Consider the following 11,687-nt stretch of genomic DNA (forward strand, 5'->3'; position numbering starts at 1 on the left):
GGAGGTGTCCAACCACCCCCAAGGGGCCAGGAGAGCCCAAGGCTATGCCCACCAGCCAAGGCATGGGCTGGAGGGGCTGTCAGCCAGCCCTAGGGCTGCAAGAGAGGCAGCCGACAGGGTTAGAGGCCTTCTCAACCAGTCGGCCAGGTGTGGGGGGCAGCCCTACACCTCTACGCATGGTGCCCAGCAGCCAGGGTGCTGTCCCAGAAGGCTGGACAGCAGTGTGAACTCATGCGCAGGCTGGACAGAAGGAATAGAGTGTGAAAACACTATATTATATTTAACTCAGTCGTGGGTCTTCAGTAAACCAGCCGACTGGATGTTTTGGGAAGTATAAAAGCCCAGCCCATAGTTTCATTAGAATCATCTCACAATTCACCAAGAGCTCCAAGCATTCAAGGGCCAGGACAGCCAAGGGTTTGCTAAAGCTAAGGGGTGAAGGACTGAAGGTCAAGGGCAGGTTTTCCAGCCAAGAAAAGGTCAAGTACTTTGTATTTGTTCAGATTTACATCATTCTAATAAAGCAAATACACCATCCGTGGTGGGGGCCCTACAGAGGGTAATTGGGACCCAATACTGTGTCCTCTCCATCTCCCCCTTCTCTCTCTATTTTTCTGCACATCGTCTTTCAGTTTGTGCGTTAATTCCGTCGCGAAAAGAGTGCTGTTTTCTGAGTTTTGAAGTACCGATCCTTCTCCGAAGCTTCCGCATATTACACAAACCTCCTGGGAGTTCTTCCCGATCTGTGTTCCCGCCTTGGGCTTCGAATCCGTGTACTTTCCTGTACCTTGGACCTGTACACCATCATATGGGACTGATTCAGCGTTTAGCTTTGCTGAGGCTGATGCTCTGATACCAATGTAACACGCGGAAGCTCTGGGTAGTCTTCTTTCAGCCCTAAACACTCTTGAAAACCTTCTGATGCAAAAACGCACCATCTGATGCAAAAACGCAGGTAGAGAGAGAGTAGAGAGAGAGAGAGAGTGAGAAGTGCTGGAAATTCAGTATATACTATGGTACAAAAAGATACATATCTTGCAGCCCTTGGCTGCCTTCTTGAAAAGGTGGTAAAACACCAAAACGTGTCCCCTATGGGACCCCTAGTGATCCCAACCCCTAGTGGGTTTGAATGAATTCAATGAGGAGCACTTGGGCCTTTTTATATGGGTCTTGGACCCCCCTTTATGCTGGCCGACTGCTGGCCAGTCATAACTTCATTAAAGTTTATTTAATTCAGCCGACTGGTCATTAATGCTTGTTTTCGATGATGCGCCTGCAGCCCCCCTTCAACTTGGTTCAGCCGCCTCCACCTCTGGTACAGCCGACTCCCTTGTGGTACAGCCGACAGGCTTTTCCTCTTGCTCTCCAAGCCCTGCTCCAGTCTACACTGCCAACAGCTCTCTGTGCTCCATTTTCTGGTTCTAATGGTCCTTTTTCTGGCTGCCTTTTCTGGACTAGCTGAGGAACTTGTCCATGGGCATCTGTGCACATGACAACTACGTTGGGGCCATTAGTACCAAGCACGCTCGCGGCAATCAGATCTCAAGCTCGGGGGTGAGTCTAGAGGACTGTATAATTGGGTGGTGAGTTGCTAGCCACAATCTATCGTGCTCATGCAGTGCATACGATGTAACCCATGGACATATTACAGGTGGAATATGTTATAGCCATTGTCCTTTAGGATCTCTGTTAATGGGATTGCGTGGACCTTTGGTTCATCCCAATTTGGTGGGGTGAAAGTGGTTGTTAGCCGTATGTTGTCTTCAAGTTGTTCGAGGACATGGAACAAACGCAAAAATTGATGGGGAGTTCTATGCTTGCCCTAAAAGTAGATGTAAGTATCTACTCATTGTGTGTGAAAACACAATTTCCGTTCAGTCTTAGATAAGGATTGGACAGGGAGATCTTGTACTGGAAGTACATGGCACTAGGACTAGGTTGTGCATTCAATGGACTAGTGTTTGCCGACAACTAATGCAAGTTGTGCTATGGGTCTGTGCTAGGATTGTTACGGTAGAGCTTGTTGCACTTTGTGACTAGATGTCCTATTGAGATTCAACTCTTGAACAAGAGTTGGATTGGCAATAAGGAATTGGATCTTTGTACAAAAGGAGTCTTACACTCGCCTAGGTAAGAGGCGGTAGACTTGAGTAGATGCTATGGACGGATGTCCGGATCCGAGGATCCACTTACATAGGCTTGTCTCCTTATGCATTCACGAGGACGTGAATTGAACAGAAGGGGTAAGTATGTTACGTCCCGATACGCCTAGGAATAGGGCTAGGGGCATGTGCTAACCCAAGATTAGGATTAGGATTAATCCAAGATTAGGGTTAAGGGCTTAGCCGAGGCGTGGGGAACTTTGAGGGTAGGCTAAGGGCGCTGGTAAGAAGACGCCTAGATTGGCTGAGAGCTTATAATTAATAGCCTGGGACTAATAATGGCTAAGAGCTTATAAATCAAGCTAGAAAGCTTATAAATAAAGCAAGGGCAAATAATAGCTAGGTTATTACTATATAAGTGATCTTGTCGCAAACTTGCTTTACGTAGACCAAAAGAAGAGCTTACTCACAAATATGTAACTAAACCACTAAGCTCCACCAAGAGCAACAAACGGCTGAGAGTACAAGCGAACTTCAAACAGCCTGCTCAAATCAACATGACTGCCAGATCAAGCTCTAATACCAATGTAGGAGGCACTAGGAGAAAAGCAAGAGAGAGAGAGAGAGAGAGAGAGAGAGAGAGAGAGAGAGAGTTATATTAAACATCTTCAAAAGACCCAATGGGGCTAAGTGTCCACATAATCTCATCATGTTACAAAAGAAAACAAAGACGAGAGCTATAAGCTGGGAATGTCGAATCCAAGCCATATGATACAAAGCAAGACCATCATCATCATACAACCTATGGAGCTGACCCCTCGATAGGGGGAGGGGGCCATTAAGGATATCGAGCATGGAGTTAGCCTGTAGAAGGCTCTACAAATCCACCGAGCATGGGAAGGTGGCTCTGTGCCTCTCCAAGATCTCCTCCAGCAGGGGCTGATGTTTGTGTTGCTGGCGAGGTCCACAAGTTTGGGATGTCAAGCTCGTTGTAGTGTCGTGGCTCAGTCTAGAGTCACACCAGAGTGGGGTCTGGCAGGGGGTCGGGCACTCAAGAATGTGTGGCTCGATAAGGTTGTGGGTATGGCATCCATGGCTAGTGGGGTGTCCTCTTGTGGTCGGAAGAACCGAGTGATCACTGATGGTCGCCTGGGGCCGGGATGGATGTCTCCCACGGGGTCTCTACTCCCTAATCAATGAGTCTCTATGGCGATGAAGCTCTCGTAGGAAGAGGCCCAAGCACCACTGATCCTTGATATCCTAGAGAAGGGTCCAAAGCCCTCTCTAAAGAGATAGTGGAACCTCCCTCAAATCTCATAATATACGGTACACCTGCATATGAAGTGCTCCTCTGACTCGACAATATCTGCATGGCTCTCCCTATCTCTATCCTCAGGCGCTACGATAACTTGCCCTCTGCAATCCGCATGGCATGTGACATGTATATGTCAAGATATATGCCCCTCAGTATGAAACCATCCTCTGTAAGCCTCATGAAAGTATCCATGTAGTTCTGTCATTTGTATCATGTATTGTGATCCAAGTATCTTGTATGTATATTCCCGGTAAATCATATATGATCACCCGGTTCCTGTCACCTGAGAGAGCCTGATGAATGGGGAGTCCAGGTCATTATGGAGTTGGGGGGGGCAATCCATCCTGAGTCGCAGCCTCGTGAACCAAGTGCATACTCTGCTATACCATGACTCATTCCCATCTGCTGCTAGCTGCTGGGAGGACTGTAGGGCAAGCCTCGGGAGTCTCCAGGGGACCATGGCACTGATCCTGCGAATGTATGTGACTATCTGGTAGAGTGCCTCTACTACCATGAGAGAGAGAGAGGGAGAGAGAGAGAGAGAGAGAGAGAGAGAGAGAGAGAAGAAGAAGAAGAAGCTGCTCCCAGCCAGCAACAAAGAAGCTTCTGGTGCCTCCGGCAGCAAGTTTGTATGTCCAAAATCTACAAACTAGAAAAATTCATTCCTAGTGGAAATTTTTTACAGCCTTGAATCTGGGTACATATGAGTACCTGCTCAAAATGGTATGGTGGTATCATGGTACAGAATTGGAACTGCTTAATAAGATTCCTATGAGCTTTTAATAAAAAAAGGAACTGCAAGCAAACACACTCTCTCTCTCTCTCTCTCTCTCTCTCTCTCTCTCTCTCTCTCTCTCTCTCTCTCTCTCTCTTGTTGCGGGGGGGCGGGCAAAATCGAGTCAAATTTTATCTGCGGAAGAAGGCACGCAACAAAACCCTAAATCATCTAAACCCTGTGCAGTTAAGATTGAGTCGGCATAAATGAGTTAGCAGCCAACCTGAGCGTCGAGGTTGCCGACGTATGCGGTGGCGTCCTGGTTGCGCTCCGCCGCGTGCTGTCCCAGCAGGTTTGCGCCCACGCCAGGCGTGATCCTGGTTGTCATCTTGCCGAAAGTTACTTCACAACAATCACCTCGAATGTGCCTTTAGTTAAGTGTGGAGAAATAAGCAACAAAGTGTGGAGAAATAAGCTTTAGCAGCTGAGATTCTTATATAATTCTAGAATATATATTTTGCCGTCTAGTGTTTGAAAAAATAATTATTTTGCCGCTGAGATTCTCTTTTTTTTTTTAGTTTGGGATTAGAAAGAAACACACACATACTTTAAGGGAATTGACATCTATACATCCTTGCTGCTCTGTTGGCGGCGACGATGGTGAGTGGCGACAAGAGACGTTAGGGTTTCGACCTCTGGTTAAGGTTTCGACCCCTTTCAGGTTCAGTTCCATCGCTTCTCACATTCCCTCCCATTAGCCTTCCAAGGAACCAAACGTGGGGGAGGCCGTTAGGCACTCCCCCTGCGTTAATGCCTCTGAATCGTTATCCTAGTGGAGTATCTGCAGATTCTCCTCGGCTGTTGTACTCATCAATGCCACCTCTCCCAGGTGTAATGGACAAGACGCCTTGCATGCAGGGACATGCGTGGCACGTGGCGGAAGAGCCCCCTTTTCCCACCATGCAATAGAACCCTATCTACTAGACGGCGGCCTTTCTTGAGGAAGCTCATCTTAATCTGCAGTCTTCTCCGGCCCCGATGCATTCCCTTCCCATCATCTTTCATACAAGGAGCCAAGCAAACAAGGGCGATGGAAGCCTCCTGCCCCAATACTCCATACAGCAAGCACCATCCACATCCCTCCTCACACCAGGTAAAGGAGCACTCACATCTCCCTTCCCAGAGATGTGACCAGGCGGAGCCCTCGTTCCCCCCCCCCACACAAGAAGCCCATGCCGTCTATGGAGAGCAGTTTTATGGAAGAGAAGGAGGTCGGTCGGGCTTCTGACGTTGCTCCACAAAGACCCAGTCTCGCAGAGGACTGCAATTTGGGCTTGATGATCAAGAAGGAGATGGTGGTCTATGTGCTGAGAGCAAGAAGGCAATCGCAGTGCAAAAGGTAAACCATCCATCTTTTTGCCCATGAATTTGGTGCATGACTGGCTCATGGTTTACCAATCTCGTGCCCTCATAGGTTTATGTCATGGCCCTCATCCCTCGGTGGATGTCCTTAGAGGCTAGGTTAGGGAAAACTGGGTTCCAAGGGGTTTAGAAGTCGAACATATCCAGTTCTTACCGAACAATTACTATTGCTTCTTATTCAAAGAAGTCGAGATGACCCTCAATATCCTAGGAGTAGGACAGTGGATGATTAGAAACACTCTACTGCCCCTATTCTGTTGGCACCCTGAATTTTCACCAAATGGGCCTAAAGCTTCAAGATTCATAGTGTGGGTAGAGCTCCCAGACCTTCCCCTTCACTTGCGCCCTCTGTTAAAATACATAGTGGAACCGTTAGGAAAACTTCTTGGTCAAAGACCGAATTCTGATATGAATCCCCGGTGGCACCCACAAGCTCTTATCGAAGTAGATCTGAACTCAGAACTCCCTAATGAAATTACAATCAACTTCGACCTCAATAGCATCATGGTCCAGCCTGTTCTATTCAAAAATCTGCCAAATGCGTGCTTTCACTACAAGAAGCCAAGGCACTTCAGAAATTGCCCTCTCAAGAATCCCCCTCCTACCCAAGATAGTAAGAAACCCCAATCAAATGAGTCTCTCCCCCCAGATCAAGATGGGTTTCAAACTGTTCATAAAAAGGGTAAAGGTCCTAGACCCCCCGCTAATAGGCCCTTAGCTCATATGAGGAATCATAATACTCCGCTCCTTGTTGATGTTGCTGATTCTCCACCTCCAAAGGATGAGGATCTGAAATCATCAAATGAGGCTGAGGTGGTTCAGGACTCGCAGACCCATTTTACCAATAGATTTCAAAAAGAAATCAATCAAATCATGGATTTCTATGAGGATTCCCCGAGAAATGCTCTAACTCTTGAAGAAGAGAAGCTTCCAAGCCTGGCCAACAAGGTCATAGTTGGGGCTGGAACATCTGATTCCCCAATACCTATTCAAGAAGACTCTCGCCCTTCAATCGGGTCCCCCCCCCAACTCAGAATTACCTCATCAAGAATTTTCCTCCTCCACAAGGAGAATCTCCAAAGTAGGTTGAGTGTAGACTCCCCTGTTTTCTGAAGAGAAAAAGGCGGTAGTAAGAGGAAGCCACATTTCAAAAACCCAAAGAAAATAATGTTTAAATCTATTCTCTCCTTCAATGTTAAGGGGATTAGGGACCCCCACAAAGCATCCAAGTAATTAAAAAAAAATAGCTCTTTAGAGAGAGATACAGGTTAGAGGTTAAAGCTTCTGGCATGCTTCTTAATGCCAATCTTGAGAAAATTTCTCAAGATTTAATCTGCTTCTGTTTTGAAAATAGCCTTGGTAGTGGAGGCACAGCTTTGGGAATCTACAAGAAGTGGCAGAGTTGCATCAAGGGTTTCCTGGTTGACCCGACCAACAGATGGGTAGCTATGAAAATGGTCACAGACACCGAATGGTACATGGTCTCAATGTATGCTTTGGGTCTTGTCAACACTAGGTCGGTTTTTGTGGCAATCTCTTCTCCAATTGCATTTGCCTATTATTCTGGTAGGAGACGTCATATGGTTGAGAACAAACATGACAGGCTATTTGGATTGGGGCTCCCTTTGAAGGGGACAGAGCGCAAGAACTAGCTCGCTTGTAAAGGTTTTCATGACTTGGTTGATTTTGCCACAAGTGCAGAGTTTACTCGGTCCAATGGGAGATCTGACTTCTTTCCTGAGGAAAGCAAGGCTAGATAGATGTTACATTAGTGGGAGTATTGCCAAAGAATATAGTAACACTCTCATTAGAGTATTAGATTCCACCCACATCTGAGATCATGAGCCTATTCTCATCTCCCTTCACAATGTAAAACCCCAACCTAAGGCAGGGTGGTATCATGTGGACCCTTCCTTGTTTAACCTTCCATTGATTCAAGAAGGGATTCAAAAGAGTTTTCTTGAGTCGTTTCTTTCTTGGCCGTCCCCTACAAGAGCTCGGGCCCCAAGTCATTAGGCAGACTCAAAAGTCAGAGAGACAAATATAGAGTAGCCAGGAAGAAAGCAACACTTCATGAACTCGAAAGGGTGGAGAAGGAAGTTAACTATAAATAATGCATGTGGGAGTGCGTGCGTTACTTGACGGTCTTTATACGTGGCAGGATTTCATTGAGTGATAGACACATGTCACTCATGCATTCACTCGTCATCATTGCCTGCCACGTGCACTTCATGCCAATGTCATCATGCAACGTCACATCTACTTGTCAATCAAAGTATCTAGAGTTAAAAGCAGCTCTGAAAAGGGAAGAAGATATAGAATTCAGCAAACTATAACTTTTCCTTCAAGAATGGTGGGCAAGAAATGGGGATAGGCCTAACAAGGAAACATTCAATTGCCTGAAGAAAAAGAAGGAGAAAGACCTGATCCCCATGCTAAGGGATAAAAATGGTAGACTTGTTGAATCTAAAGTGGAAAACCTGTCTATTGTGTTCATTCCTACTATTCTGAGATATTTAGTTCTCATCATGTCAGTTCCCTAGAGAAACAAAGAGCTTGTGCAACAATTGCCATGTGTAGGAAGAAAATTGTCCCTCCTTCTTTGGCTGCCGTGTGCTAGAAAAAGGTATCAGTGTAGGGGAAATTGAAAATGCCATTGATTCACATAAAAATGGCAAAAGCCCTGGTCTTGACGGAGTCCCCAATGAATTCTACAAAAGCTTCAAAAAGACTCTCTCCCCATACCTTCTTATGGTTTGGAGAGAATCTCTAGCCTTTGGGGCACTCCCAAGACAAGTCAATGAAGGAGTTTATCAAACTCATCCATAAAAGAGGTAGCAAAGAGTTCATCAATAACTGGAGGCCGATAACTATGCTTTTGTCGGCCTATAAAGTTTTTGCCAAAGCCCTTGCTATTCGACTGTCTGATGACCTCAACTTGTGGATCAGAAATGAGCAAAAGGGTTCTGTTAACGGGCAGATATATTTTGGATGTGATCATTGCACTTTGGGAAGGAATTGAACATGCTCAGAACACTAACCAGGATTTCATCTTTTTCAAGATAGACTTTGACAAGGCTTATGATAGACTTGAATGGGGTTTTATATTATAGTCTCTGCAAGATATGGGAATTGGTCCATGGTTCATCAAGGTTCACACTCTCTTTGGGAATGCCTCGGCGAGGGTTGCGGTGAATGGAGAATTGCCTCCCCCATTCTCCTTAAAGAAGTCTATCTGACAAGGATGTCCTCTTGCACCTCTTCTATTTGCAATAGCTGCAGATGCCTTGGGATGGCTCACTGAAAAAGAAATGCAGGACCAGAGATTAAGAGGGATATAACTTCCTAGGAGTTCCAAGCAGCAACTCTGTTTACAGAGCAATGTGCAGATGATACTAACAGCTTGATTCACAATGACCCGATGTCAATTGATTCACAATGACCTGATGTCGATTGAAATATTATGGAAATGCCCTAACACTTTTTGCATTGCTTATGGTTCAGTCATTAACCATTCCAAAATTGGTATCAAAACCCTTCTGAGGGACCCACCACAATGGTTGATTGATCATGGATGTCAATGTATACAGGAAGGAACAATATTCAGGCTGCTTGGTATTCCGATGGGATTTGGGGTCAGCATGCATCAAAGGTGGTTGTGGGTTATGGAGAAAGTCAAAATGAAATTTTCCAAGTGGAAAGGCATGCAATCCAGCCTAGCAGGCAAAGTAGTGATCTTGAAGCATATCTTAATTCATGACTATCTTCTTCCTCTCCTGCTAAGAAGACCATCAAAAGCTGAGTTCAAACTGCTCAAGACACTCTGTAGAAATTTTCTTTGGGGAGGGGATGCAGACATATTCAGGATCCCAAAGGTTGCGTGGAAATATTGTACCCTACGGAAAAATAGAGGGGGTTTAGGTATCCTAGATTTAGCTGAACTGGCAGATAGGATGCCAAGTAAATGGATGATAAGAAGCCTGATGAACCCTTTGAAGGACTAGGGCATACTTCTTCATAGGGATTCCTTTCTCTTCTTTGTCCAAGAATGTAATATGTGGAAAAAACTACTGGCCTTGACCATGTACTTCAGTAAAATCCCCATCAAGCCTAAGGGTAAGCCCAAGGGTAGCCCTTTGGTCAAAAGACTTTGGTCATCCTGGAATAGAGTTAAAATGAACTCAAAGCTTGATGAAAATATTGGGCTGACAGCAGGCATCTATCATCAGGATTCTATCTGGATTTCAATTGTATGCCATGACTACGTCCCTTTGCAATCATATAAGACGGCTCAAAAACTCTCTAAAAAGGGCATCTTAGTCTGTAAGATTCCTCCCCAGCCTCTCAGGATGTCCAGTATCTTCCCCTATAGTCAAATCCCTCTTCAGAAATATCAAAGATCTTGTTTCTACCTGTTTTGGCCTAGAGAGAGAAAATGTTCTAGAGAGAGAATATTCAGATTTTGGATATTTTTGGATGGAAAAATATCTCTTCGTATTTAAATAAGTTCCCTGAAACAGAAGTTCAAAAAGATTTCCAGAAGGTGCATTAGAAATTAAGTATAATCTGTTCAAGAGGCCTTATCCTAGGGATCCAGATTTTCGAAAAAATTTATATTAAGGTTCCTATGGACCAATAAGATTTATCCAAATGTAGGGAGGAGATAAATGGAAGAATAAAAGAAAAATCCACCAAAAATGAGTAAATACTCACATAAGATGAAGAGTTGACTAAGGACAAGGTTAATAGTTAAAAAAGAGAGAGATTTAAAAGAAATGATGCATTTTTGACACCTCAGTATGGGGGAATTCCCCTCATGAAGGAGGCGCCTATTTCACATGTGTGGGAGAGTTTTAAACTCCCAAATAATGAGATATTTTTATCTCTCCTCTCTCTTGTTTCAACTAGATCCAAAAAGTGAACTAAACTAACCCAAAAATAGTCAAAAATTAACCAAACTGATCTGGAAAATTCTAGAATCAATTGGCTTGGTTAGAAGCTCACTTTTTCCTATAAATAGAAGCCTTCCCCTTTGTTGAAGCTTAATAGTGTTTTTGCACTGTTACCCTACTTCTCCCAAGAGCCAGAAAACTGTGAATTTACTCATAATTCATTAGTTTTTTGACCTTCCCTCTTCTAAAGATTGGTGGCCACTCTTGTTTCAAACAAGAGTAGAACCCTTAAACCATCAAGCCAAAGGAAAGCTCTCAAATTCCTTCGTAAGTTGGAGATTCTTCTCTTTTCTATTCATTTTATGGTTTTTATGATTTTTGTCTTCTCTAAAATGAATATGATGTTATGCCTCATTGAAAAACGGCATTCCCCTCTCTTCTTTAGTAAATCCAACCATAGTAAATCCAACCATTCTTTATCCTAGATGAATGATTAATGGATAAAATCAAGTTTTTCATAATGTTCCTCTTAAATAAGTAGAAAATGTTTACATTAGAGGAGGTTATGGTGAAATTTTCTAAAATTGTGTAAAATAAGTTTTACTTTTTATTATTCAAAAAGAGTAATTCCCATCATATATGTATTCTTAAAGTGTTATTTTTCATCCTAGGTATAGAAAAATGCATACTAAAAATATTTTATTAAAAAAGTGTTATTTTCGTTAGAATTAAATTCTATGCATAGAAGGAAGCATTTTGAAATTGTTATTTTGATGCTGGTGCATAAAAAGAGAGAAGTTATGGCTGCAGTGACCCGGGATGGAGAGTTATTGTTATATGTACATTATGTGTGCATATACTAGGAGGCTAACCCACATTAGGCTTGTGAGCATGGGAGCATGGGAACAAGCTCTAGTGGAGCATGGGTTAGGACTAACCTTAAGGGTTAAGGGTTATGGGAGCATGGGAACAAACTCTAGTGGAGCATGGGTTAGGACTTACCTTAAGGGTTAAGGTTAGGGTCAGGCATCCAAGGGTCACACATGGGAAATAGAGAGTCAAGAGTCACTTGAGGGCTCTCCTATATAATAGGGGCATGGGGCACACTCAAGGAGGCTAAAGCTATGTTATCTTGAGGCTAGGTTATGATATGATGTTCTCTTGTATAAAGGATTGTATCCACTCACCTACCATTTCACACTATAGCTACATGCTACTTGATTGGAGTTATACCTCTTGAT

General features: G+C 44.0%; 1 protein-coding gene across 1 annotated transcript in view; it reads right to left on the reverse strand.

Moving 5' to 3' along the window:
• The window catches only part of EMB2444 (RNA-binding (RRM/RBD/RNP motifs) family protein), an 85,315-nt gene extending 80,729 nt beyond the window's left edge, over positions 1–4,586 (reverse strand). The window contains exon 1 of the mRNA XM_086791692.1: positions 4,416–4,586. Coding sequence (XP_086647818.1) covers positions 4,416–4,520 — 105 coding nt within the window. The 5' untranslated portion in view covers positions 4,521–4,586. The remainder of the gene's footprint in view (positions 1–4,415) is intronic.
• Positions 4,587–11,687: the final 7,101 nt, after the last annotated feature.

The sequence above is a fragment of the Cibotium barometz genome, chromosome 57, assembly GCF_041138505.1.
Source record: "Cibotium barometz isolate CiBa-2024 chromosome 57, ASM4113850v1, whole genome shotgun sequence".
NCBI classification, from domain to species: Eukaryota; Viridiplantae; Streptophyta; class Polypodiopsida; order Cyatheales; family Cibotiaceae; genus Cibotium; species Cibotium barometz.